General features: G+C 37.8%; 1 protein-coding gene across 4 annotated transcripts; it reads right to left on the bottom strand.

Annotated features, from left to right (window-relative positions):
* Positions 1-7: 7 nt before the first annotated feature.
* Positions 8-27,964, bottom strand: tmc6b (transmembrane channel-like 6b). Of its 4 annotated transcripts, XM_053633918.1 has the most exons (22): positions 27,856-27,963; positions 25,152-25,307; positions 17,889-18,059; positions 17,035-17,156; positions 15,226-15,342; positions 13,711-13,872; positions 13,474-13,582; positions 12,769-12,853; positions 11,831-12,088; positions 10,802-10,983; positions 10,300-10,444; positions 10,005-10,169; positions 9,227-9,393; positions 7,524-7,608; positions 6,942-7,039; positions 6,709-6,804; positions 5,759-5,834; positions 3,621-3,754; positions 3,329-3,505; positions 3,134-3,212; positions 2,259-2,354; positions 8-2,136 (listed from the first exon to the last, which is right to left on the bottom strand). In XM_053633918.1, exons 3-21 carry the CDS (start codon positions 17,945-17,947, stop codon positions 2,283-2,285), a joined length of 2,388 nt encoding a protein of 795 aa, XP_053489893.1. In that variant the 5' UTR covers positions 17,948-18,059; positions 25,152-25,307; positions 27,856-27,963; the 3' UTR covers positions 8-2,136; positions 2,259-2,282. The 4 variants fall into 4 exon arrangements, with proteins under 4 accessions (XP_053489893.1, XP_053489895.1, XP_053489892.1 ...); XM_053633920.1 differs by lacking the exon at positions 25,152-25,307 and having other exon boundaries at positions 27,856-27,964; XM_053633917.1 differs by lacking the exon at positions 27,856-27,963 and having other exon boundaries at positions 25,152-26,739.
* Positions 27,965-27,990: the final 26 nt, after the last annotated feature.

The raw sequence follows: 27,990 nt of genomic DNA, 5'->3' as shown, positions 1-27,990 counted from the left end.
AAATAGAGTAACAAAGGAAGCCCTGCAAGCGGATGTCAATTTTTCATGAAGGCCAGGCTTGCTTTTATACCACAATGCTGTAGAATTCTCAGATCTGAAGGTCTGGATTAATTTTCTATGACCGCAGATCTAATGGTACTTCAGGCAGTAATTTAAATGATAGGCTGATATTAACGTGCTCATTCTAAATTAAAAAAATAAATAATTTACCATTATTGTAACAACTTATTTCCAGGGAGTTGGTGGACGCTTCACATAATCCAAGTCTAATAATAAACAGATTACTAAATAATGACATTTAACAACGAAAAACATCATTGATCTGGTGAAGCATTTTGTAAGTAGATGTTTGTTTAACAATAATGGAAGGAATCTCCAGTGTCGGTGCTTTGTATAGGTCAGTAAGTTTTCCGCTGTGGAAAAAGACTTCAGGATCTGCGCTTTGTGGTTTCTCAGTAACAAAAGTTGTGTTTTTTTAAATCTTAGTAACTTCAGGAATAAAGTACAAAGATGCTGGTGAGGGAACGGCTACTTATAACTGCTACAATGTAAGTGATAACTTGGCTCATAGACGTTCCACAATATTAAACTTCACTTTAAATGGTTAAAAACCACGAAATGCTGTTCATTAATAAATTACAAATTGTAATCATTGGCAAATCACTGTAGTGTAAGAGAAATAAAACACTTTGGGACGTGGTGTTGTAGGAAAATAATTCATATATAGGGCTTTGCCTTTTGAGAACATAAAACCAGAGTGTGTTAGTGTGGTCTGTGTGGTGGAGAACCAACATAATAGGGGTGAGAGTATGGTGCAATGTCCACAACATACTCAACAGCCTAGCGCTGTCTCATATTCTGTCCCTCAAATATTTCTGTACTATTCTATACAGTTTTTCACTATAATACCACAATAATAGATCACTAGCTTATAATTGTGCAGCTGTGATTTCACAGACCCCCCTGGCTACCCTTCACAGATCCCTCGGAACAGGTTCCCACGATCAGAACCACTGGTCTAGAGTACATACTTTTGAATGAAACATGGTTTTGATTTGAGACACAAGTCATGACAGCAATGACAAGGAAAAGTTTGAAAGACAAACTAACAGACCTCGTCCATGTGTTTAACTCCTTCAGATATTACTTTTAATCATCCAGTTAAAGTACAAAGGCTAGAATGTCAATAATACCACTTGTCAAGTAAAACTAGACCTAAAATAATGGTAAACAGCCACACTGATATAATCTAGAAACTGCAGTTGCACTAAAACTATTTTTAGAAAGTTGTAAATGAGCAGTTTGTCATTTTTAGTTATCTATCATCTGCAAAATGATTTCCAATTGCAATTAAAATATTGGCACCCTATCTTTGTGTTCATTTGTGTTGACCATGAGATGCAAATGTTTGTGAACTTCCAATCTTGAGCTGTGCGTCACAGACTTACCATTTCACATTTTTCAATTTATTAAAAGCAGTAGTACAAAAAAAAAACATACTATAAAATCATTTACTGTACAAAAGAAAAACCCTAACTAAATTCTCAAACTAAAACGGAAATATCCCTTTGTTCAGTGGTTCTACTCCTCCATGTGTGAGTAGCGACCTTGTACTTTGTGATGAGATACCGTAATAACATCTATATTTTAAATACATATTAAATTCACATTTAAGAATAAGATAAACATTACATAAATATTTTTTCACAGACTTAGTTATAAAATGACATGCTTTCTCAGGTGCAGATGTTGCATTTTGTTTCCTGCTACAACACCATTTTCCTACAATGATCTCTTTTTTTTTTCTTTTTAAAGTAAAAATTTTACTAGAAATCTACTAGAAACCATTTAAAGAAATTTGCAAGTTTTTGCAAGATAATACGGTTTGAAATTGAAAATATATATTTTTTAAAAAATCTAATAAAATGTTTGTGCAGTCCAGTAAAAGCTTAAATGCATTGACTGGTGTGATACCCTCAATGCCATGCTGCAGTAATGCCTGTTGAGAACTTTCAGCGTTACTTCTGTTTGCCTGTAATACAGCTCCAGGACAGCAGGGGGCTACTCCAGTTGCAACTTGACACTTTTCACACTGAGAAGCAGAGGGCTCAGAGAAGGTCATGTGAAACTGGACTCCTGAAATGGAGAAAAGTGATGAAGAAAGTGGGAAAACTTTCACTGGCTTCAAATAAAACTACATGCGCAAGAATAAGTGTAGTTTTTGTGCATGTGTGTGTGAGTGTGAGAGACAGGCTAACCTCTCTGGTTGTCCTGCTGTGCTGTCAGGAATGTGGACGTTTCTGAACGTGGATGTCTTGTAATCTAGTGATGAGAAACTTCTTGTCTTCTCCTTCCTGAACATGAGAATGTAAAATGAGTTATGACTTTATGGCTTCTTTCAGTGTTCACTTTTCTACCCTAAGTGATCAAGGTATATGTCTAGGAATGAAAAGAACGTTCAAGCCAAAAATTAATTAATTAATTAATTAAATAAATCCTGACCCCAAATATAGTCGATAAGCACAAACCATGATTAATGTATGGAATTTTGTTTTGTTTTGCACTAAAGCCAGGAAGCTAAAGTAGATAAGTGAAATGAACATACAACCCAAAATACCTTCCATAACAATACATAATTAAATCATGTCATTTAAATAAATAGCAGGAAGAATCTAGAAATAATTTACAAAAGATGTTTATATTATCATTATCATCCCAATGATCTAGCGCATGGGTCATCAATTGGAGGACCACAGGCCTTATACGGTCTCAAAGTGTTTTAGTGAACTGAAAAACAGGCTGTACTTCAGCGACTACCGATATCTAAGCACGACCCATCTCGGCTTCTATGAGAAAAGCAGATCCTCTGTTGTGGCCAATCACATGCATTTATATAAATGATTTAGCTGAAGGTAGCTCATGTGAAACTGTCTTATTTATGGTCATGAACTTATCCAGTAAGGAAGGAATTTTACGAAACTGCACCTTCATAAATTTTCGTTCACTGCCCATGGTCTAGGGATGGAATTATACTAAAAAGTGCAAAAAATAAAGTCTTTTTATCCAAAACTGCCATCCTTATAGACCTCCAATACTTGTTGGCATCTTTAAAAGTTTTCATTCACACACTTACATTTTCAATCTGTTCCTGTAGCAGCTCAATAATCTTCCTCTGTCCATCCACCACTTGGCTGTGGAAGTAGATTACTATTCTGGAGAAGAAGAAACACATTAGTCATGTTTTCAGTTCATTTTTCTTCTCGTGTAACAGCAGGTTTATTTTGACTGAGGTTTGTTAAATGAGACAGGAAAGGGAGGTGTGACTCACAGGAAGATTCCAGCAGCGAGGAACAGGAAGAAAGGGTTCTCCACCAGGTATGTATGAACCCAGGTGAGCCAGGTCAGATTAGGGTTATCACTGGCCAGTGCCTCCACCCACTTTTTTCCTGCCTGAAACATGGTGTTGAGGCCACGGAACGGCCCACAGCTCTGGGATGGCTTTATCCTGCACCACAGGAACGTGCCAGAACATGTGAAAGAAAGGTGGAAGAAAGGGAGGAGGAAGTTTAAGGATAATCACATGAGAACAAAGACGCAATTTGTGCATGACATTAACTCACGTCCACATGGTATAGGTGACGCACACCGATGCGCCCAGGAAGGAAGGGAAGCAGAGGAGGGTGATGAAGAAGGTGGTCATCTGACTCGCCCTCCATGCCTTTCTGGGAGCCTGACAGTTCATCATCAGACTCGTCTACATGAAAGAGAGAAAGAACGTGAAATACTCAACAGTGATATAAAAAAAAAAAAAAAAAATCAAGATCACATCATCCTTGATGTGGGAGAAGAGGACTGAATAGATGCAAAGGCAGGCTATTTGTGGAGTAATAGTACTGCATTTCCTCATATTTTAAGTAATGTAATGAACAAAGCACTACAGGACATGCTGTTATAGGAAAATAGTCAACGACAGGGTGATGTGATGTTCCTCTTATACCACAGCAATTTGCCAAGGCTAAAACATTTTTATTAGAGATGCACCGATTTAAAGGCTATTTTTCCCACTATGGGTCATCGGCCGCGAGTTTAAAAACATCTGATGATATATCCTGTCAATACGAAGAGGGCGGAAAAACACATCGATTTCATGCTGTGTGTAAAGATGATGTGTCTCGTATGGAATGATAAAAAAATTGTAGTTTGTGAGCTCTTGTAAGCTGCTAAAATTTTACACCGGACGCTGCAGCAGTGAAATGGGAGTTTCGGCACCAAGTCTAAATTTTATTTATTTATTTTGCTGAATAATTGTTTATTGACTTCCATTATAAGCTGAATTAAAGCTGCAGTACACCGTTGAAAGATTTAAATGAAGTTGAGTTGACAAAAAAAAGGTATATATATATATATCACAGAAAAATATATTTGAAGGGTAGTATATTTCATATCCAATTAATGTTAATATATATATAAAAAAAGTTGATATTATATATTACCAGTTTGATGTTCAATGATGAAGTAGAAATGCTTGTGTTTGTGGTGAGTGAATGTGAGACTAACAGTAACAGGAGGTTTTTTAGAATTCAGGCAATGTTAATATGAATGAATAACATTCAATAAGTTAAGAAATCTTACTTTAATCTTCAGAATTGAGTTCGTGTGTTAATGTTAATTTGAGTAATGTGTTTTCTGTTTATGAGACCAGTTACTGTGAAACAACTTGTTGAAGTTTTTATTTGCATTTCTTTCAGAATTGTGGAATTTATTATTATTAATTTAAGAGAAGGTATAAAAAGGTCGAACTCTTGGTTATCGGTATCGGCCGATATCATTCTGAATAATCGGTTATTGGTATTGGCTGAGAAATTTAATACCGGTGAATCTCTATTATTAATTATACAACGTCTACATTTTTATCTGTTTAGAGTCACATTTAATGTTGTGGAATGTCCATCAAACAAGTTAGTTCCTCTTAGCGTTTATAACAGTTACAAACAGTCATGCCATTTCCCCTCTCTCTCTCTCTCTCTCTCACACACACACACACACACACACACACACACACACACACACACTATTGTGTAAGACCATATGTGGTGACCATATACTGCACAGTAATGCTGGAAGGTTTGAGAACCCAATTAAACAATGAGACAAAAATACTATACTTGGTCTTTTATTTACTGAGGTAAATGTTCCAATATTGCATATCTGTGAGTGGCAAAAGTATGCCAACCTTTGCTTTCAGTATCTGGTGTGACCCCCTTGTGCAGCAATAACTGCACTTAAACGTTTCCGGTAACTGTTGATCAGTCCTGCACATTGAACAAATTTTGGCCTATTCCTCAGTACAGAACAGCTTCAACTCTGGGATGTTGGTGGGTTTCCCCACATGAACTGCTTTCTTCAGGTCCTTCCCCAATATTTCTATTGGATTAAGATCAGGACTTTGACTTGGCCATTCCAAAACATTAACTTTATTCTTCTTTATCTGTTCTTTAAATAAAATGGGGCACTCACTTATACCTGATTGTCAACCCATTAATTAAAAACACTGGACTAATTTCACCTTCAAATTAACTGCTAATCCTAGAGGTTCACAAACTTTTGCCACTAACAGAAGTAATATTAGATCATTTTCCTCAATAAATAAATGACCAAGTATAATATTTTTGTCTTATTTGTTTAACTTCATCATATATCAGAAATTTTAATGATTTAAGCTTCAAATGATTTGAAAAACAAAAATGACAACCCTCACCTTTTTCATGTAGAAAAGCAGGAACAGCTTGATAACCTGCACTGCGGGCAAGAGGGGCGTAAATAACACTCCCAACCTGTACACAACCACACAAAACTTTAGCCTATTTCAAAACCACATGGTACATATTAATGCCATTTTCAGGCTGTGTGTCTGCAAAATGATGCTGATGATCAAAACAGAAACCGGAGGTGCGTTCATCAATGTTCTAGGAACCGCCTGAGGAACTTAACCGTTCTGACGTGAGAACAACACAGTTTCTGAATGACTTCCTGTCTGGGTACTGGTTACTCTCCTCGAGCATGTCGAAGACTTAAATTGGCGTTGTATTTATTGTTTTGATCTATTGTCTCAACATTCTTTGTTCATGCTGAAGCATTAATCAAGCTTCGATTCAAGAAATATACATCCTTACGTTCAATTTATTTACAGCTACAAAATGTTCTGATCAGTCTGGGTGTATCAGGTCACATGGGTCATGTGTGTCTCCCTGGCAGTGTAAACAACCTGGACAGTGATAGCATATTAATGAAAAAGCGTAAAATTTTCCAAATGCTTTTTACACAATTCGTGATTCAAAATCTTTTTATTTATTTATTTATTAGTGTTTTAGTAATATTTTAGTGGCAGGAATAGGGTAAGGTTCAGTGTCTGTGTGCACATGATTGTGGTTTTGCTAACTGATTAGCACAGAATTGTGTTTCAATTTGCAGCACCTCCCAATGCTTAATATTGCATTTTGGGGACACACCTTTTTGATGTGGCAACAAAGGGCATGTAAATAGAAGTGTGTACAGAACGCACATGCAGAATGATTTTTGACACATCACTTGTGTAAAAATAAACGTGTGTTCTTCCTATCCCCAAACAAACGCTAATCAAGCTTCCCATCTCCATTATCTCAGTTTCACTAAGCATGGCATTGTGGCATTATGAGATGTGCAATTTACCAAGCTAATGTCTGTCCGTATATGAGCTCGAGAACATTTCGGGCTATATCAAACACCGGCTTTCTTTCCTTCTTCAGAACCTTCTGCGAAAACCATCTAATGGAGGAGAAGATATAAACGTTAGTTGAAGCAAAATGTTTTGCTGGAGTGTAAAATGGTGCATGGGTTTTTTAAATTTATTTTTATTGCTTAGCGGGTCATGTCTAAGTGGTGCAGTATAGCAGAGAGCTCACCTCCACAGAAACTCCCCAAAGAAGGTATCGAGCATTGTGAAGATGAAGTCCATTAGGAGAAACCTATATAACTCCTGCCCCACAAAACTCTCCCAGCACTGACAAGAACATAAAATAGCAAACAGCATATAAACATACACACGTGTATATATAAACAAACCTAAACCAACAGGTGACACTGGAGACTCTTTCCAAAAATGTTAAAATAAACTTTACAATATCAAAAATTTAATGTTATTCTTTGTTAAATAATGTTAATTATTTTTTAAAAATTTGCCTTAGATTGTGAGGAGTGCCCTCCACACAGGTCCCTGTAAATGAGCGGTTACTATAGAAACAATAATGTATTACAAATAGTGCATTAATGTAAACCTCTGATCTGAATTACAGACAGAACTATGGTCAGAGCTGCTGTTGTAGAAAATTAATCAACATCAACTACAGCACAATTTATCACAATAACGATAACATATTGTAATATTTCCCAATCCTAAAATATTATGTTTATCAAACATAACTGCAGCTGAGTATATATGGACTGAGCTCTGTGCAGGATTTATAAGTACCAAGTGAATCTCTCACCTGTGATTTATTTTCTCCAGTTGCCACCCGACCTAACCAATGATGACACAAGACTCCAAGCACGCTCACTTTCAGCATTAAATTCCTGGCAAAAAGAGACATAACATACATAAAAGAATATAATAAATGGATTTTCTTGCAGGCATTCTTCAAATAAACTGTTAATTTCAATACAGTTTTTTTTCTATAAAATATGCTTGATTTAAGCAGTATACCAGTAATGCTAGCAGTTTTTGCTTCTAGCAGAGAGAATTCCCAATGATTGTATTGGTGTATTGGGAAGAAACCTTTGAATTCATGCTTTGGACATGGCAAGGGGTAACACTAAACAATTGTTGGTCCAGTGGTTAAAATTGTGGAGAAAGAAAATGTTGCTAGAGACTGGGAAATATGGACACCAGGCATGAACTAGCAAATGGCTGAGAGTATCTGAAGCTAGCATCCGTGAAAGTGTACAAAGGATCTGAGACATGTTGTCTCATATATGGAAAATGAGATGTGTTGTAACTTACTAAGAAAAGACTCCATGTGACTAAAATGACAGTTAGCCTCAACCTCAGACAAGACTTGCAAATGGGTTACTCAATAATGAGAAATGTCCACAATGTTTTGCAACTCGCAACTCTTCAGATAATACCACAAAGTGAGATGTTTATTTGAACCATATGACATATGACAAATGCTCACTGACCATTTTTAGGAACAGCTGAAGATTGGAAAAACATTTTTCAATCTTCAACTGTCCAGTTTCTGTGAGCCTGTGCTCACTGTAGTCTTAGATTGCTGTTCTTGATTGACAGGAGTGGAACCTGATATGGTCTTCTTCTGTTGTAGCCCATTTCCATAAAGGTTCAACAGCCTTCCTGTCAGCTCCAACCAGTCTGGCCATTCTCCTCTGATCTCGCTCATCAACAAGGCGTTTCTACCCGCTCACAAGTAACTAACTCATTCTCACAGGTCTGTTTTAGGCTTTCTCACCATTCAGCATAAACTCCAGAGACTGTTATGTGTCTAAGACCAACATATGCTTCCATCCAGATTCAATCTCATCTTTACTTCTAAGAGACTCTGCCTCTCTAAGATACACTTTTTATTCTCAATCATGTTACTAACCTATTGCCAATTAACCTAATTAGTTGAAAAATGTTCCTCCAGTTGTTTCTTTACAGGAACACTTACTTTTCCAGTCTTTTGTTGCCCCGTCCCAACTTTTTTGAGATGTGATGTGTTGCGGGCCATCAGAATCAAAATGACCTTATTTTTTCTTAAAATGCTACATTTACTCAGTTTAAACATTTCATGTTTTCTATGTTCTATTGTGAATAACATATGAGTTCATGAGATTTGCAAATCATTGCATTCTGTTTTTATTTACATTTCACACACCGTCCCAACTTTTTTGGAATTGGGGTTGTACAAAAGTACGGTATAAAATAATACATATTAAATGATAGTTATACACAAGAATGTCCCTTTAAGTGGGTTTCAATATAGTTTTGGAAAGTCATCACCTGTCTAGCTCCAAACACATCACACACGTGTGATCAGAGCAGAACCAGTTTGAGGAGAGGCAGAGAGTCCAGTAGGTTTTTAATTAAGCTTCTTTTTTTAAAAAAAAAAATAACAAAGGAACCACCTTGATGAAGAATACACCATCTAGTATGTGAGAGCATAGTGTTTTTGCTGCAGCTCTGGAGGGTTACCTGAAAATGGCAACATAGTTGCGTGTGCTCGGTGACTCGTACTCTTCCATCCAGGCCACAACATTGAAGAAGCCGGGCAGGAGCAGGTTAATGGTGGACACAACCACAGGGAGCGCCAGCATGCTTGCTTCTTTCTGCAGGTCGTTACTGGTAGTGTTTGCATAATCCTGCAGATCGGGAAGAAAGAGTCAACACACATAACAGCAGGAGACAGAATTAGAGAAAGCTAACAAAACTGCAAGTATCAGTTGTCACAAGCCTGCAGGGGCCAAACATGCACAAACAACTTTGAAATTCTGGGCCTGTTGCTGAGAATTTGCTCCCACTGACTGTGAGTAGTGTAACATTTACCGCACAAAAAGCAGACAACTGTAGAAGTGCACTTGAGATCTTGAGATCAAGGAACAGGAAGTGAAGAGTTGAGTGAAACGTCATAACAGGGAAACACGTGGTGCATAACAGCAGTCTGTACATTCTTTGGCTTCTACCATTTCTTATTTTGAAAAAAAGTAAAACAGGCCACGCCCACTCCAACAAGCGACAAAATGGAAACAAAAGCAGTGAACTGTCACTTGCTAGTATGAAAGAGTTAGCAAGCTAGGTTGTGAATGGACTGTTCACACCAGCAAGAGGAAGCTAACTTCTAGGAAGTAATGTGGAATGTGTTCCAGGTGTTCTAATGTGGAAATTTGTACATGGAGGGTTGAACAATCCTGATTCTACCCTCTTGTGCCACGCACACTGAACAAATGTGTGTGTATGTGAGAGTGTTTCCCACCTTGCTAAGTACAGAGAAAGTACTTGAGAAGAAGTACACGGCGAGGGAACACCCTACAGTGCTCCCAATGCATATTATCCAGGCCAGTAACTGGATGGCCACAACTGCTACATGCTGCCAGAACGAAGACTTCACCTTCTTACGGTTCACCTCCGCCACCAACTCCTACACACACCATGCACAGTGAGAGAGCGGTCTACAACAGCGATGTTTATGTGTATATATATGATTTACTACAATATACATTATTTCAATCATTTATTTTTAATAAATGACTGTGAATGAGGCTGCTTACTCTGAGCTGAGTGGTGATGTTTTCAGATTGCAGCCTAACAGACGATTTCTTGCTGACTTTGAAATCCCAAGAACTGAAGACTTTTATGGCAAGCAGACCTTTGGATCGGTCAATCCGGAAACTCTGTCCAAAAGACTTGGACATACTGTGAAGAGAGACATGTAAAGGCAGAGTAGTCAGCTGTCTATTATTCTAACGATAATGACAAACAGTCAAGTCTAATAACTACTGTACTGTCATCAAGGACTTGGACTGTAATTAGATAAAGTGCACTTCAAACATAGGCTTAAAGGAATAGTCCCAATATTGAGATGTACACAATTTTCTCCAAAAATGTAGTCGATCAGTAAAGACATGTTTATTGTTTGAAATTTGGTAGTTGTTAGTGACAAAAACAAATGTATGTAATAACACTGATGTAACAAACTAGATTTGGGACAACTTTTGTAAATCTGATTCGTTTCACAAATTTGCACTTTAGTCTGTTTATGATGAATCTGACCTGTACACGAGGATGATGCAGGTGATGAAGAATGCCATGCCAATGGTGAAGAAATAGGCAAGAGGCATGTTATAGGATAGATGAATGCCAAAGGATCTCTGGTTTCCAACACTGCTGCAGTTCTCTATAAAAGTGTAGTTACTGTAGTAGCCGTAGTACATCAAGGAGTCCTTAAAATAACCCTGAGTGTGTGTGTGGATGTGTGAGAGAAACAACGAGAGAAAACGAACAGTAATTGGTACAAATCGGTAATGCTGCAGGATAATTCTTTTGTGCGTTACCCTCATGTTCTGTTTACTATTTGACTCTTTTGATTTTATAATAATACTACTGTAAGATTTATTTAAAAAGGCTAAAATTATAATCATGAACAACAACTGTGGGCATTGGGGTGATTTTACAAAGTAAAACGACATTCTAACACACCTCTACTTCTACCTAAAAATGTTGTGCTTGAATACCAACCATCACTTAACTACCTTCTGGAGCATCGATCCATAATGTTAGAGATAGGTAAAACACCATACCTTACAGCTTAACCAAAAACTCCAGGCCATCAAAAGATAATTAGGTAATATAAATAGCATATTCCATTCTAAAAGACATAATGTCCTATGCTACCCTCAAACAGTAACAACTTTAGCAAAGCATTTAGCGCTAAGCAAAGACACTTTAGGCCATGCTGAACAAACTTTTGCACAGTACTGTATATATATGGTGTAAAAGACAGCTCTGTTTAGCAATAGAAAAATATAACGTTTGACAAATTAAAGAAAACCCAACATACAGTATGTTAGTAAGATATTGGGCCAACACGAGCTGCCAGAACAGCTTCAATGACACTGATTCTACAAGTCTCTTGAACTGTACTGGAGGATGATCCATACTTTCAAAAGATATTCCCTCAGCTCGTGTTTTGACTATGGAGGTGGAAAGCACTGTGTAAAATGTCTCTTAAAAATCTCCCAAGGGTTAAGATCTGGTGACTGTGAAGCATATGATTTACATTATGCTGAAACTGAGTCTTACCGTCCCAGTGAGCACCTCGAGGCCGTATTGTACAGATGGGACTGAGGTTAGTTTCGGAGGACGCACTGCTTGGGGGACCACCAAGAAGAGCCCCGTCACCAGGAAGAGGAAAACATTAAAGAAGAACAGCTTCCTTAGGAAGACGAAGTAAGAGAGGACGCCTGTCCCGAAGCGGCCACTCACTGTCTTCAGAGCCGTCTGCCATAACTGCAGTGAGGACAGGAACGACAGCCAGCTGTACCAGCTTTGTCTCAAAGACTGAGAAAGACACAGACAGACAGAAGTGAGAGACATCAGTTCCTTAAACTTCAACACTAATAGCAACATCATCAGCATTTCAGTTATAAACATTATAAGTTATCGAACCACATTATGCAAAAAAAAAAATAATAAAAACATAAAAAGAAGTTATTTATTAAAATTATTATTCTACAGTGATTATCCTGTTAGTCATGTTAAAGTAAAAAAGAATGACTGAATTGCATTTTTAAAGCACTGGGGTTTGGTAATTATGACTTAATTTACACCGGTCGCACGTTAATGTAGGCGGCTCATGCAACATTTATTCTTGTGCCCTTTTTAAGTTGGTTTAGTAAATATAACACGCAAATGTCCATCATAACCCTCAGATTATCATAAACGTGTTTGCACTGTAAACGATCAAATTCATTAATCCAGTGACATTTTCACTCCTAAGCATTGAGCTTGTTATCATTAGAAATTAGATGAAATATAGGCATGTGCTATTTAGGTTTGAGCAAAAATATACTATCAATAGTTATACATTGTTTTTATTCCAGTGGATATGCATAGCAATCTGGGGTGTCCATTCCAATGCAGCGCTCTATACTAGAGATAATATTCATGAACGAGTGAATGAGTGAATGATTTCCATGAGGTGCTTTGCAGTACACAAAAGTTTGTGGAGAGAGACTCACAATGAAAATACAATCTTTGAGATGGCTGCAGCAGGGGACTTGGTCGAGGTACATAGAGCGGCCAGTTTTATTTAAGGCCAAATGTCTGTGTAAGAAAAAGACATGATTATTACACACAGCACAGAATAACATTTTCTTCGACGTACTACCAACCAGTTCTTTTAAAGCTCATTTACAATGCAAGTCTTGGGCGGTTGCTGGCGTTGTTAATAAATGTTCATGTGAAGAATGCTTTTGTTAATTCTTCATAAATAACCTCTACATGCGTACAATTCATCCCTTTAAAGATGGGACTACTTTTTAGAGGGAAGAATGTGTGGTTATGTATTACCAATGTTAAGGTTAAAAGTAAACACCCCCCTTTCTGCCTTATCTGTATGGATCGGGGGGGTGGACCAAACAAAAAAACAACAACTGTCTTGCTCCAGTATTGGAACTTTTGATCAACTTTCTCTAACTTCTATTTCATCCAAAAGCATTTATTCTTAGAGTGTAACAGCTTAAATTTGCATTGTATAGTCTCATATTTCAACCAAATTTCTGCATTCACCTTTTAGAAATGCTGCTTACTAAGATACAATATTATCTGTGTACATGCTAGATCTGTGTATGTGCTTTAGACAGTGTTGACCATAAAAACGTCCAAGTATGAAACATGCGTTCTGTTCATAGAACACCAAAAAAAACCAACAAAACACAGTCAACCTGAGTTCACTCTTCTCTGCCAAGCTCAACGGAATAGCTTTCAGCATGCGCACTCGATCGCCCACAGACAGGTTCTGCAAGTTATTCACCAGCCGCTCCCTCTTACTCTCTGCACAAAAACACACACCATACAAACTGTCCACATATTCTACTAATAACCGGCTGACCCTTCACATTATTTATCCATTAGTTTGCTTTCGAGATACAGACACACAAATACAAACAAGGTCTCCTCACCCTCCCTCTCGAAGATCTCAGTGTTGCTATCAACACGGTAGCCGCAGATGCTGGGCCTCGCGGAGCGGGAGAAGGAGCGAATGGAGGGTCGGCTCTGTCTGCGTCTGCACATCTGCATGGTGCGGGTATAATATTGAGAGAGGATTGCCCCTCGACTGCGTCCTGGGATAGAGAAAGACAAGAAGATGATAAAGTGCGATTAAATGGTCGGCACTTATATAGCGCTTTTATCCAAAGCGCTTTACACTGCGTCTCATTCACCTATTCACACACACACACACACACATACACACACACACACACACACACACACACACTCACACACTAATGGTAGCAGACCTGCCATGCAAGGCGCTAACTTGCCATCAGGAGCAACTTGGGATTCAGTGTCTTGCCCAAGGACACTTCGGCATGTGGAGTAGAATCGATCCGCCGACCTTACAATTAGTGGACAACCCGCTCTACCACCTCAGCCACAGCCGAGTAGAATAAAATTCCATAGTGCCAGAAACAAGCATGCTTAGAATAATCTACAGTTTTGTTCACACAGCAGGGCACATCAGATTTTTTTTTTTATTTTTCTCCAAATTACAAGCCACCAAACCAAACATTTGCACTGGTTGCTATAGTAACAACGCAAGTTGTACTGAATAGTGTGAGTGTAAAAGTTATAAGTTGACATAATTAAAAGCGACTGCACACTGAGATTAAAGTTTTTCGGGTGATCTAGAGGGATTATGAGTAACAGAGCACATCTGAGCCCCATTACCCCATTCTATTTATGAGCCCTGTCTTTTTCTTTCTCTCTGAGCAGTGAGCTGAACATACATGTGTGGGTGGAGCAGAGCCGAAACTGAGCACAAGGAACGTCGAGCGAGTTAAAGAGCTGCGGCTTTGTTTGTTTAAGGCTTTATGATACAGTCTGTTAACTGTGCCAAGGGGCAGAAGCACAATAAATAAATAAATAAATAAATAAATAAATAACACCTCACATGTGCTCTTACGCTACGTCTGCTGTACTCTCTGAACAACGTACTGATAAGGGGGTTAAAAGTTATAATGATATTTCACTGTGGATTAATAGACCCAAGAAGTGAGGTTTGAGCCTAATTTTGCTTACGCTGTCAATGAAGACAGGCAACTAACAGACACAATATAAACAGCATGCGAAAAAAGTCAAGAATTTCAATAGTCAAAATACTAGTATTGTGTCAACCTTAGAGACTAGTAAGCTCTTATAGTGAAAACAGAGAAGATACAGATTACAGATAATAGGATCAGCCAAGTACAGTCAACACGTAGCTTCATAGGAGCTGTTCTAATGTTACACTCATATAGAATAAGACACAGTGTTCACAGACCGTGAACATTACTGCCTTTCTGAACATATTGATTACAGGTCTGTACAGGTTGCTTTTAAAATACACGTTACAGTTATTGGATCTTTTCTTGTATTGTATTATATTGTTGGCAACACACCCACATCCACACACACACTAATAAAGCAGCACTAACCAATAGTGCGGCTGGGCATTGACGAGAGAACTCTGAGAGTGGCTGAAGACCAGCGTTCGTCCAGGAATGGTTCAGTCGTCCCGCCATACTCATCAACAGCAAAGGATGGAAAATCATCTGAAACACATGCAGAGACATATGCCCGTTACAGCACACACACACAAAATCACCAGGACATAAAGCGTATGTGTCTTTGTTTGTTTACTCTTCTAAAAGTAAAGAGCTTATGCCATATTTGTGCTGCATTAGTTTTACCTGAGGAGGTACTATCATTTAAGTGATTATTGATCTAACATCTGTGACTTGATCCCAGTACAAATAATTCTGGAGCAAACTACTTTTTGTATTTGGCTAGACACAGAACCCCACCTATAATACGAGTCATACCAGAATCAACCTGAGTATAAAGTAATAACTTAAACTGGTAATAAACAGACTTTCTTATTGTTATTTACGGGTTGTGTACATTACGCAATTTTAGGCATCTGGCCTATCATGTGAATCTAGACTATCTGTGTTATGACACAAACCTGTCTGAACTGGCCAAATGTCTTCAAGTGATCCTCTGGTAGAACTAATCCAGAAGAGCGTAAACCATCTTTGACCAGTGTGGAACTCATTGTCGGCACGGTATTCAATGCTCTCCACTAATATTGGCACCCTTGGTAAATATGAGCAAAGCTGGCTGTGAAAAATTGTCTTTATGGTTTAAAGTAATTCACAAAAACACTCTCATTGCTCTCATTACAATGCTCTCATTGATAGCCAACAATTGCAAATAAAACACAGGTTTATCATAACAAATATCTTTGTTGAATATAGGTGTGCAAGAATTATTGGCACCCTTTTAGTCAATACTTTGTGCTACCTCTCTTTGCCAAGATAACAGCTCTGAGTCTTCTCCTATAACGCCTGATGAGGTTGGAGAATACATGGCAAGGGATCTGAGACCATTCCACCATACAGAATCTCTCCAGACCCTTCAAATTTCGAGGTCCACACTGGTGGACTCGCCGCTTCAGTTCACCCCACAGGTTTTCTATGGGTTTCAAATCAGGGGACTGGGATGGCCATAGCAATACCTTGATTTTGTGTTGATTTTGATGCATGTTTTGGATCATTGTCCTGCTGGAAAATTAAACAATAAAGACAATTTTTCACAGCCTTCTTTGCTTATATTTACCAAGGGTGCCAATATTAGTGGAGGGCACTGTATTCTCTACAGCACAAGGTTCATCAACTCTTGGACCACGATCCATATGCGTACCCAGCAAATTATTTCAGAGATCAAACTGAGCACAAGAAACGTAATGTAACAGAACTGACCGACATATGAAAATAAACTGGCTGCAGTTCAGTGACCCTGTTTTTTTTTTTTTTTTAACACAAATTCTTCTGCTTCTGGAGCAGATTCTCTATTGTGGCTAATGTAACCATAACCATATGTTTAGGCAAATTATTTAGCTGAAGAGTTTTCACAGACTTCCACTGAATTTACATCATTTACCCTCTCTAGTCTGATTAGTGAGGACATGGTTTGTCGTAAACAAAGCGGACTATGTAAACGGCATTTTTAATGACAACTGGACAGAGAAGTATGTGTTTATATTGTGTTTCAATTTCAAAATATGTTCCGAGTCTGAGGCGCTAATCTAAAATGGTAACATGAAGCACTGACATCTTATTTATAAAAATAAACTAACCACTGATGATTAAGCATTTAAAGGTAACCAGTAAATGTTCTGTATTTGTGATTTGCTAATGAGGCTAGACCTTCAAAATATTTAGCTGAAGTCCGTTTGTGTATACCTCCGGTCTCTTCAATTAGAGGGTACATCTCTATTTCTTCTGCATGGCTGTTTAGATCTTGACTCTGTTCCTGAATAAGCTGAGTGAATGAGTCATGAACCACATTTTCATCCACAGGGCTTCTAAAACATCAAAACACAAACACACACATAATGGCTGGGTCATATTGGCAAAATATCATATTGCAATACTACAAGATGTTTGTATGATTGATACACAATATGTATGACAGTATAGCTTCATTAAAAACTGATTAACAAGACTGATGAACATCAGAGAAAACTAATGAACAATTGTTTCAGCTGTAGTGTACACCATATGAAGGAGCTGTTGGTCTTTTCTGTGAAGGGGGAAATTCTTCATGAGATAAATGGCAATACAGGATGTGGTCATTTATTTGCAAGTCCACCAAAAGATGGAATGAGTTTAGAAAAGACAAACTTTGTACAACAAAGGGTTGTACCAGATAAACACCAGCAACTGTTCTCCAGATCAGAAGACAAGAACAAAAGGGACTGACTCGTGCATGATGTGAGTAATCACATGTTCAGTGCTTCAGCTGTGACACAAACAAACAGCCAAAACAAAGGAGCTTGTCTCCTGTAGAAGGCAGGCCCTTTCAAACAAAGTACAGGAAAGCTTGAAAACACGGCTGTCTGTGCAGCTCAGGAGGAAGCAGATAATAGAACATACTGTACACAACAAAAACATGCTTCAATGGCCTAGCACATACATTACACAGGAAGACAAGAGAGGGTGTGAAAGGGTGTAAAGGTACCCCGTTTAGAAGTGTTACTCAACGAACTCAAAGACAGAAAGACAGAATGGCGTTTTCATGAATAAACAATACTTACTCCAGTCCTGCCTCCATTAAGTGGGAGTCTGTGTCGAAGCTCACGTTACGAGCCGCCATCTCCACTGTAGTCCGAGGGTCCTGCCTCAACCAGTCACTCAAAGTCCATCGACACACAAAAGCTAAATGCCTTGCACTTGCTCCTGCCTCCTGTCATTCTGTGGCATCAGCTCTGAAAGCGAGTGAGAAAAAAAGGAAGAAAGAGAGAGAGAGAGAGAGAGAGAGAGAGAGAGAGAGAGAGAGAGAAAGGATTTGTTTCATTAAAATGTTACCTACTTAATCATGTTTCAACATGCCTGTACTCCAGTATGGAAATACCTACACAACACTTGTTCCAGATGGAACAAGAATGAACACGATGTGTCAGAACTGAAGTCAATGCACAACCACTGTGTTCTGGGCAAAATTGTAAAACAAAACAAATTCAGAAAATGACACTGAGAAACATTTCCATGTATCTCTAAATCCTTTACGGCTTCAGTCTTTGCCGTGTTTTTCCGTCTCTGCTACTTCTAGTGTTACAATAAAAGTTGAATTCTGTGTGTACAAGACACTCCTTCCAATTAAGCAACAGTCAACTGTGACGAGTCATTCAGCTGGAATAAAGAGTAGCAGATTGTTCCGATTTTTAAAAAAAATCAGAAGCTTCTGAATAAACAAGTATTTTCATGATGATAATATAGATTCAGAATGCATGAAAACACATGCAGTCACACAACATTGCAACCCTGTGCGGTTTTCTTAAAAATACCTCTAACCTCACACCCATTTCAGCTTGCTGGTTTAATTATTATTTTTTTTAAAAGGGTGGAGAAATATTTATGTAGAAAACTACATTTAATCTCTAGAGTAAACATGATTTAAAAAAAAATAATAAACTGGAAAGAATAAACAGATTCTTGAGGGTATCCTTAATAATCTTGCTTTTATAATAATTGGTAATAATTTCAAATTAGAATCAGGTCAAATTATGTGAAGGGAAACAAGGGGGCCTTATGTCATTTATGTATATATAACAACAAATGCAAATAATGCAAATGCATTTGTGCCTTCATTTTGTTTTCTCATTTTGACAAATGACTATTAAAATATGGTGAATAAAAGTGTAGATTCATGCAGTACGATCCAAGTCTTGTTCAGAATTGACGACTTAACTCCAAAACGTCTCTCAATAATTATGTAGGTAAATTTGCGCTCATTCAAAATCTACACACCAGTTTAAGTTGATTTTCTGGGTATCTCATTCAGATATAACCGAGTAGAAGCATCTCTATGAGCTTTTTCAATAGCACCTGCTTTTAAACCTGGCTAAAAGAAATCATGGATAGAAAATGCAGACTGAATAAGCAAATCGAGTTTATTTTCTTTGCTGTCAGATGTGATACAATTACATAAAAGCAAGACAATTTAAAAATTAAAAATACTAATATATATATATAATACTAATATAACGATATATGAAAAGAGTCAATGGCAAGCATTGACATAAATATAAAAGACTCTAAAAGAGTCTCGTATATTGCTACGAGTAATCCTAATTGTACTTAATATATTAAACATTGCAAATTTCAACTTCCCTCACTATTCACCAACTTATGAAACAGCACTTGATCCAGCACACTATTATTTCGCAATCTTTTTTTTTTTTTCTTAATATTGCACATTGACAGTTACTCAGTGCACAGTTTGCATGGGATATGCGATATTTCACCACTATTTTGATTTGTCGAATCGACTGAATAATCCCAATGCTTTAAAATGGACCCACGGTTCGAAGGATAATCTGAGTGAGCATCTTCTATGCATACACTTTAAGTGGTGTTTATCATGATTTATCAATAGAAATGCAGTCCTTCACATAAGCAGTGTCTCAGATTAAGGTGTCTGAATGTCAAGGTGTGCAATTTCGGTATTAAAATCCTTACTGTGGGCACGTAACCGGATTCTGAATATGGACTGGTGCAATGCATTTTGAACCCTAAACTTGAAACACGTGCCAAATTTCGGAACGTTCTGGAATCAAAGGCGTACTTATGTGAATCAGAAACATGCAGAGAACTAGGGAGAGGGCCAGCTGGAGAGCGTGTTAAAATTCTGAGCACATTTTTTTTTCCTATTCAACAGTTTGACCTACAGGCTTATAAAGAAGCCTAACCGGCTTATAGAGAAAAATATTACCAGCCAATTAATTAGTGAATACTTAGTAGTCATTAGCTCATGTTTATGGGGGTGTGTGTTTGTGTGTGTGTGTGTGTGTGTGTGTGTGTGTGTGTGTGAGAATGTGGAAAGAGGCACTTTTCAGAATTCATCTGTCTGTAGGCGGCCTGGCACAAACACGCTGATGACATCAGCACAAGGCTGTGGTTAGAAATCAATGGAAAGATAAAATGAGGCGAGTTCTGTTTCAGTGCTCATGCAGAAACACCCTAAACACGGCAAATCCTGTATTTCACCGTATGTATGTGTTTGGAAAGTGACTTTAGGATCAGTTTTCAGTGCTGTAAACTGCAGCTGCTGCTCTTTTTTTCTTTCTGTGTGTAAAAGTTTTTCAGTGTGGCTGTGTGGGAGAAAAAGTAAAATGAGTGATAGCAAGAGCGAGAGAGATTTATCAGGGAGACTCATTGAAGAAAGAGCTGACTTCAACACTCTGAACAGTCTGTTCATTCTTTCCCATGTGCACATACATAATACACTTTTTTTTTTTGACTGCATTCAGGCAATGACCCTGTCACAGTTTCTCCTCATCACTGTTACTGTAAGAAACTCGAGCTCGGTTTTGTATAAACCAGGAGCCAGGAACAATGAAAAAAAATGAAAGAAATTAATTTCTGGCCTAAATGTGTTCTGATCCCACAGACAAAGAGGCTGCTGATGTGCATTGAAAAATATGAAACTTACTTGGATTTAACAATGGAAATGTTGGGCCCGCTGGGACTGAAGGCATTTTTTTGTGGAGTGGGGAGAAAGACCAGGGTCAATAAATCATTTTAAAGAACCAGAGTCAACTTTACTGGCCAATTACACTTACATACTGTATACAAAATACTGTATTTGTTTTTGTTTGATAAATCCCTTACATAACAGAACTGGACAGAATATACAATATGAATAGTAACATAGCAGGTATAATACATACATGTATCTTATAAACTACACAAAATATAATACTATATACAGGTATATAAAGTAAAGCAGAATGTTGAAGCCCGTGTTTCACTGACTGTGACATTAAGGATATCCGTTAAATGTGCAAATACACATGGTTACACACCATGAACGAGTGTCAATGAGTGTCAAGAATGCAAAAAGAAGAAGATGGAAGAAAGTCGCACTTTGAGCTAGCACAACTGCGCTAGTGCTTGTGGCAAACACTGTTTGAGTGGTGTGATGATGAGGTTTTGACTGAACAGTTTTATGCAGTTATTGATTTCTGTTAAGGATGGATCTGCTCTGTAATGATCTATCCTGCACATGGATGACATGCTACAGCCAATTATCCTTTCACATGATCACACAAGGCGTTGCAATTTTACCTGAAACTAAAAATCAGCACTAAAGCAGAATTAGGACTGCTGAAGCACTTTTCCACTGGACTTATATTCGGTAATGTTTTCTCATCACTACTTAGTTTGAGTTTAAATTTCCTACCTGGAATCCCAAATAGCTTCATGTTCCCTTTGTTTGCAAACTACACAGGGTGTAACATAACGGATATGGACTGTATACCATACCTAGTGTTGAACGCCATTTGATTTGAGATTCATTCACAGGAAATGCATGACGCTTTGTGATTTCGTAATACTTTAATGACAAAAAGGTTTGCATTCAAACTTTTCTGTGTTTTCATTAAGATTAAAGTATTGGCACTCTTGGCTGTGTTTGGGTGAGCTCGATGCCATTAAAACACTTAACTCACTTTTGGGTGTAATAGATCACCCTGTGGGAGACACGTGGCAGGACCTCACTTAACAGTTAAAATGTATCTGGTTTCATTTAATTATTTTTATTTTATTATTCTTGGCCATCACTAGTCACCATATGATAACCTCCTGAAGCACACTACTTGGTAAAAAGTCCTTTTTGATGCCTGTTGGCTATGTAAACCAGACCAGCATTACCTGCTGCAGGCTAAATTTCACAGGAAGAACACTCCTTGTTGAGTGGTTATGATGACGCAAGTGATAATTTCATGGCACGGAGACAGCACAGTGCCCAAGAATGGCTCATCTGTTTGCTTTCTGTACTCATTTAATCATTTCCTGTGTTTGTAGCAAGTGTATGCTTTATGTTAAAGCTCCTGACTGATAAAGACCTAATTATAAATATTTAACTATTTCTGTTCACGTTTCTTTATTCATATATTCCTATGTTGCTGTATGGGCATCTTGACTAGACGTATGTTTATTCCCAAAGACTTCAGAGCAGTTGAATCAGTTCTCAGTTCACTTCAGATGAGTGTGATAGGTTACTTGAGACAAATCCAGTCGTCTAGATTTACTACCACAAGACACCAATGCAGAAATGGTTAAACATTCATAATTAGTTCATTCTCGGACCAGGTTGTCATGCATGATGAGTAAATGTTGTTTGACAGAAACACAGCTGTTTCTATAATGAGAAATGGAGCAGCCCCTGTCTAGCTGCTGCTAAATAAGCAGTGTACAAACGGATAAACTAGAGGGTGGTTTATAGATTTTTTTTCCCCGAAAAGAGTGTTTCTATTTTTTTCCTATTAGTATTCATTTAATAATTCATTCATCTTCAGTAACTGCTTTATCCTGGTCAGGGTCACGGTGGCTCCAGAGCCTATCCCAGGAACAACGGGCATGTCTTGCCATGTGGGAATGGGAACACGCCTTTACCGGGATACCAATCATTGCTAATCCATGTACTGGCAGGTTTCTGGCAGGTGGGAGGGAACCACACAGACAGTTCTGGAACTGTGAGACAACAACGCTACCCGCTGAACCACGGTGCCACTCTGATGTTACACAACTGTAAATAGCAATTTGTTTTAGCACATCAGACTACTGCCAAATATAAAAAAAAATTTGTGTGGGCATAAAGACAAGAGTTAGATCTTAACAAAATGTAAAATGGTTAAGGGGGGGGGGGGGGGGGGGGGTTAAATAAAACACTCATTGAGTACATTTACATGCACATCCGGGTTGCAGCCATATTCTGAATACGATGTTTATCAGTGTTGGGTAAATTACTCAAAAAAAAGTAATCCAGTACAGATTACTAATTACTACATTAAAATTGTAATTTGATTACATTATTGATTACTGCATGTAAAAAGTAATCAGATTACTAATTACCATACAATCATGTTACTTTCCAAACCTATCAGACCTACAAAAGTACACTACAAAGTGAAACTCGTAGTTCTTTCAAGAATTTTAGTGCACAATGTATGACATGAGCATAAAAAGCTCGGGTGTTATCACTGTTTATAGGACTACCAGACCGATAAAATATAAAACTTTTCTAACTAGGCTAGTTTGGTGTTGCTAACCAAAGGGAGGCACAGCTAAGCTATCATTGTATGGGTTTAGCTGCTACAGAGCCATACAAAGGACATTATCTTTCCTTATGGTCTGCTCATATAATCTTCAGGTAAACTGGAACTCATATAGACATTCACACACCTTGTTTTCCTGCTCAGCATCAGAGGTTCTTTCTGTTTCAGTTTCAACCCCTTTACTTGTTTAAAAAAATAATAATAATAAATCCTGCTATGGATTGGCACCCTGTCCAGGGTGTACCCTGCCTTGTGCCCGATGCTCCCTGGGATAGGCTCCAGGTTTCCCCGTGACCCTGAAAAGGATTAAGTGGTATAGAAGATGGATGGATGGATGGATAATAATAAATCGGAGTATGTCCATTTTTCCTCACAGTGACTGTGAGAGCTAGCGTTTGGCAGAATTGAGATCTGTCAGCTAACGAAATACGAGTGTTTCCACAAATTTTCCTGTAAACCCTGTCTGACTGGTCTCGCGTCTTCTTTTACTGACGTTCAGATATGTGGTGGCAAACCTCTACGAATGAAGAATTATTCGGGGCTAAAGAAAAAGTCCTCAGGGCAAAATGTGATTTATATTAAAAATGCATTTTACTTAATACTGTTTTCTTAACAATAAATTTGTAAAACAAGAAACGAAATTTTATTGACATCAGTAACTAATCAAATTACATACATTAAAAAATGGAATGCGTTACATTACTGCTTTATCTAATTACTTTATAAAAAGTAATTAGTTTACAGTAACGCGTTTCACCCAACTCTGATGTTTATATATGTACAGGCATCAGAATATTCTTGTATACATGGTTGTTGTAAGTATGCCCGAGTTGCCATTTCTTAAAACACTTAGCCTACAGCTAAGCATCTGTTAGCACCCACAATTCCTTGAGGACTGAGCATGCATCTCCTTTCAGTCGATTTTCTGAATAAGCTGTTTACATGCAACAAAATTCCGATTAAAACAGGCATACCCCAGGGCTGGGAATCAGAACCTGGGGAATCTGAATATTGTCTAAGTATGAATCAGACTGCAGCGTTTACATGAATACATATGGCGTTTACATAAATTCTGATTAATATCGGAATAGTGATGTGCATGTAAATGTAGTCAGTTTTTATAGCGATGTGACCCGTTTCGCTTTCCATAACTTTCCCTCAAGTTAAACGGCGCGGTCAGTGTAGGTCTGTTTAAATGTAAAATAAGTGTCAAACAGTTCAAACACCACTGATAATACTGCGATTCAGCAAACGCGTGAATAGACATTTGCAGTACAATAAAGTAGAGTAGATGTGTTACTTAATAATTAATGTGTTACCGCTGCTTCGCCTGTGTGTGTTTATGTGTCCGCAGCGCGCGCCGTTCTTGAAGTAACTTGGAAGAAATCATGGAAACTTGAAATAGGCTTTTTACTGTGTCGTTGCCCAGTGAGAAACCCAAACACAATAGTAGTTAGGGGGGTTGGGGGAACAGAATCCTTTCACTCACTTCCAGGCGACAAAGGGAGTTAAAAATGAACCCACATTGTTCTAACATCTGACATTTATTTAAAAAAAAAAATGCCCAGCTGTTCTTCACTTCCTCATAACCTGCAGCGCGTGTCATAAGAAAGTAAACACGCTCCACTGAACACACTACATAAAGTTAGAGTTTTAACTTTGCAGGCACTTAAAACAACATTTTCTTAAATGAAACCCATCAACGCTTATTAGTTGTCATTCCTGAAATACACTACTCACCCGAGTAGACTGGGCACTATCGCTGCTGACTGAACTCCACAAATCAATCTGCAATTGTGTGTATTTCAGTATCGGTGTGTTTCTGTCTGCTCAGTAGACAACTTCCGTTTTCCGGGGGTATGTGGGGGGTGTCAAGTGTTAGACAAACAAGCAGGGCTATAAGAAAGTGACAAATCCTGTCTCATTATTTCGTACTGCAGTTTAAAACCATAAACCAAGAAGTACATTTAGACAGCATTATGCTTATAGTAATTACACCGCGTTTACGTAATTGAATTCTTCCCAAGTTATACAAAAGTGGTACAGCCCCATTGGCACAACTCGATTACCCAATGAGTGAATTTTGATTGGCTGTAACTCATTAATCATAACAGTGTGTAAAAAAAACAAAACAAAACAAAACAAACAATAGCCTGTAATTAATATTACACCACGCCATAGTCTGTCCAAGTGTAAAATGTCTTTTTCCACTGCTGGAATAAACCACAAAACGACTATGCTAGTAATTTAAAAAAAAAAAAAAAAAAAAAAAAAAAATAGATGGTTATTTTAATTTTTAAAAACTCAATCTGACAAATAACCCTAGTCCTAACTAGGATTTATGCGCATGCTCATAAATGCATGCTTTTTATATTTCAAAAGCTGGAAGAATTTATATATAGCACCTTGTTTACAGTTAAAATGCAGCTCACTGGTTTCTTCCAGTGTGGAAGGTAAAAAATAATTAAATAAATATATTTTTTTACAGGACTTTTGTTGAGTTATTGTATTTTTTAAGGGTTCCAGAAATCTGGAGACATTTTCTAATAAGGTCACAGTAATAATGTAGATAAAATAGCTCAAACTACTTACATCCGTGTTTTACAAACACCAGTGAACATAACCGCAGATCATCTGAACAACGGTTCCATTTTGTGAGTTTGAAGTTTTAACCAGTGACGGACGATATGGCAAAAAATATTATATCAAAATACTTGACATTTCCACAATACATGGTATTGCAATATTAGTAACGCCATACAGGTAATTCCTGCAGTACAGTGCATTTTACATCTTTAGGACATGTTTCTGTGTATGTCATACCACAATGACTTACATGCATAAACCCCAAAATAAAATTAAAATAACAAAGCACAATTTTCTGACCCGTGTTTGTATCCTATGCATTTAGCAGTCAAATAAAAAAAAAAACAATGAGTTTGCTATATATAGTGCTACTCACAAAAGTAAGTGTTTTTCTAGTTCTAAATGGTGTGTTCGTATGTGTTGAAGTCTAAGCTATGTAAACTGTGAGAGCTCACATATTTCTATTTAAGACACTGTGAAACTAAGCAGTGTCTTAAATGTCATTGGTGAAGTTTCATTCATGTCTGTCATTACCTCACTGTGCATTTTGTGGTTTCCATTTGTGTGCAACATTAATCTACAAGGAAGAATGTGTCCACCCACAGTGTGTAAGTTTGTGTGACCTTTGTTTGATTTTAATGGTAAAAACTAACAGTATTAGCTTCCAATAGCTATTCCTATAATAATAATAATAATAAGAAGAAGAAGAAGTAGAAGAAGAAGAAATATATGATATCTGACTTTACTGTCACATAGACACATATATTGACTCACTCTGTCAGATCACATCCAAGTTTTCACCCAAACCACCAGAGGTGTCAAACAAACACCCATGGGCCAGAGCAAGCCCAATAAGGTTTCTAATCTGGCCCACCAAATGAATGAAATCATTAAATTAGTAAATAAAAATGATCTTAGAATTTAATTGAAAGATGACAGTCTCATTTATTCCACTAGGGAGAAAAATAGAGCAGTAAACTCAGAGACAAAAACTCAACTATTGACAAAATTTCACTATGACACACTATATGGTCAGAGGTTTGTGGAAACTGACCATCACCTGTATGTGGGCCTTCCATAAAATAGTTGCAACAAGGATATCTAGGATGTCTTTGTATGCTGTAGCATTACAATTTCCCTTCACTGGAACTAAGGGGGCCAAAGATGTTCCAACATAACCATGTCCCTGTGCACAAAGCAAGGCCCATGAAGACATGGTTCGCCAAGGTTGGCAAAGAGTGGAAGAACTGGAGTGGCCTGCATAGGGCACTGACCTCAACCCCGCTGATCTTCTTTGAGATCATTTGGAAAACTGACTGCACCCTAGGCCTCCTCACCTGACATCAGTGCCTGACCTCACTAATGCTCTTGTAACTGAATGAGCACAAATCAGCACAGCCACGCTCCAAAATCTATTGGAAAGCCTTCCCAGAAGAGTGGAAGTTATTATAACAGAAAGAGGGGATTAATCTAGAATGGGATGTTCAACAAGCACATTTGGCTGTGATGCCAGGAACTGTTGACCATATAGCTTAATTCTTCATTATCAATCCAGAACAATAGAAGCTGTAACTACATCTCTTTCCAAAACAACTCTTTCAGAGATTTCACATAAAGGGGGTGAATACCTATGCAATCACAACTTTTACATATTTTATTTGTACCTTTCAGATCAATGCTGATACTTTAACATATTTAAAAGGAGTTGTTGATGTGTACGGCACATAGTGTTCCTGATTGTCCACAATAGTGCCATTAGCAATGCTAGACCTCAACATGAAATCGACATCTTATGTTACTCTCACGGGTGTCTAATAACCTCGAATACACACTAACCATGAATAACAACCATACTCACAGCTCCATTAAAAAGCTTCTTGCAGTCCCATTAGTGAAAACAGTTCCAATCTGAGCTTGCAAACACTGACTCCATTTGGAAGTACATTAGATTTGTAACAATCTCACACTCTGAGTCACGTTGGCTTTTCACGTA

The sequence above is a fragment of the Ictalurus furcatus genome, chromosome 10 (genome assembly GCF_023375685.1).
Source record: "Ictalurus furcatus strain D&B chromosome 10, Billie_1.0, whole genome shotgun sequence".
Lineage (NCBI taxonomy): Eukaryota > Metazoa > Chordata > Actinopteri > Siluriformes > Ictaluridae > Ictalurus > Ictalurus furcatus.
Note: the sequence above shows the minus strand (reverse complement) of the source record. Positions and strands in the feature narration are given on the sequence as shown.

Bases quoted from the DNA above. Each gene is read 5' to 3' on its own strand.
- tmc6b (XM_053633920.1), bottom strand. From the start codon at position 17,947: ATGGCGGCTCGTAACGTGAGCTTCGACACAGACTCCCACTTAATGGAG. The intron at 12,089-12,768 runs GTGAGTCTCTCT...TGTCTTTCTCAG, and splicing joins TCAAAGATTGTATTTTCATT to TCTTTGAGACAAAGCTGGTA. The intron at 3,506-3,620 runs GTGAGTTAATGT...CCTGTGGTGCAG, and splicing joins GTCACCTATACCATGTGGAC to GATAAAGCCATCCCAGAGCT.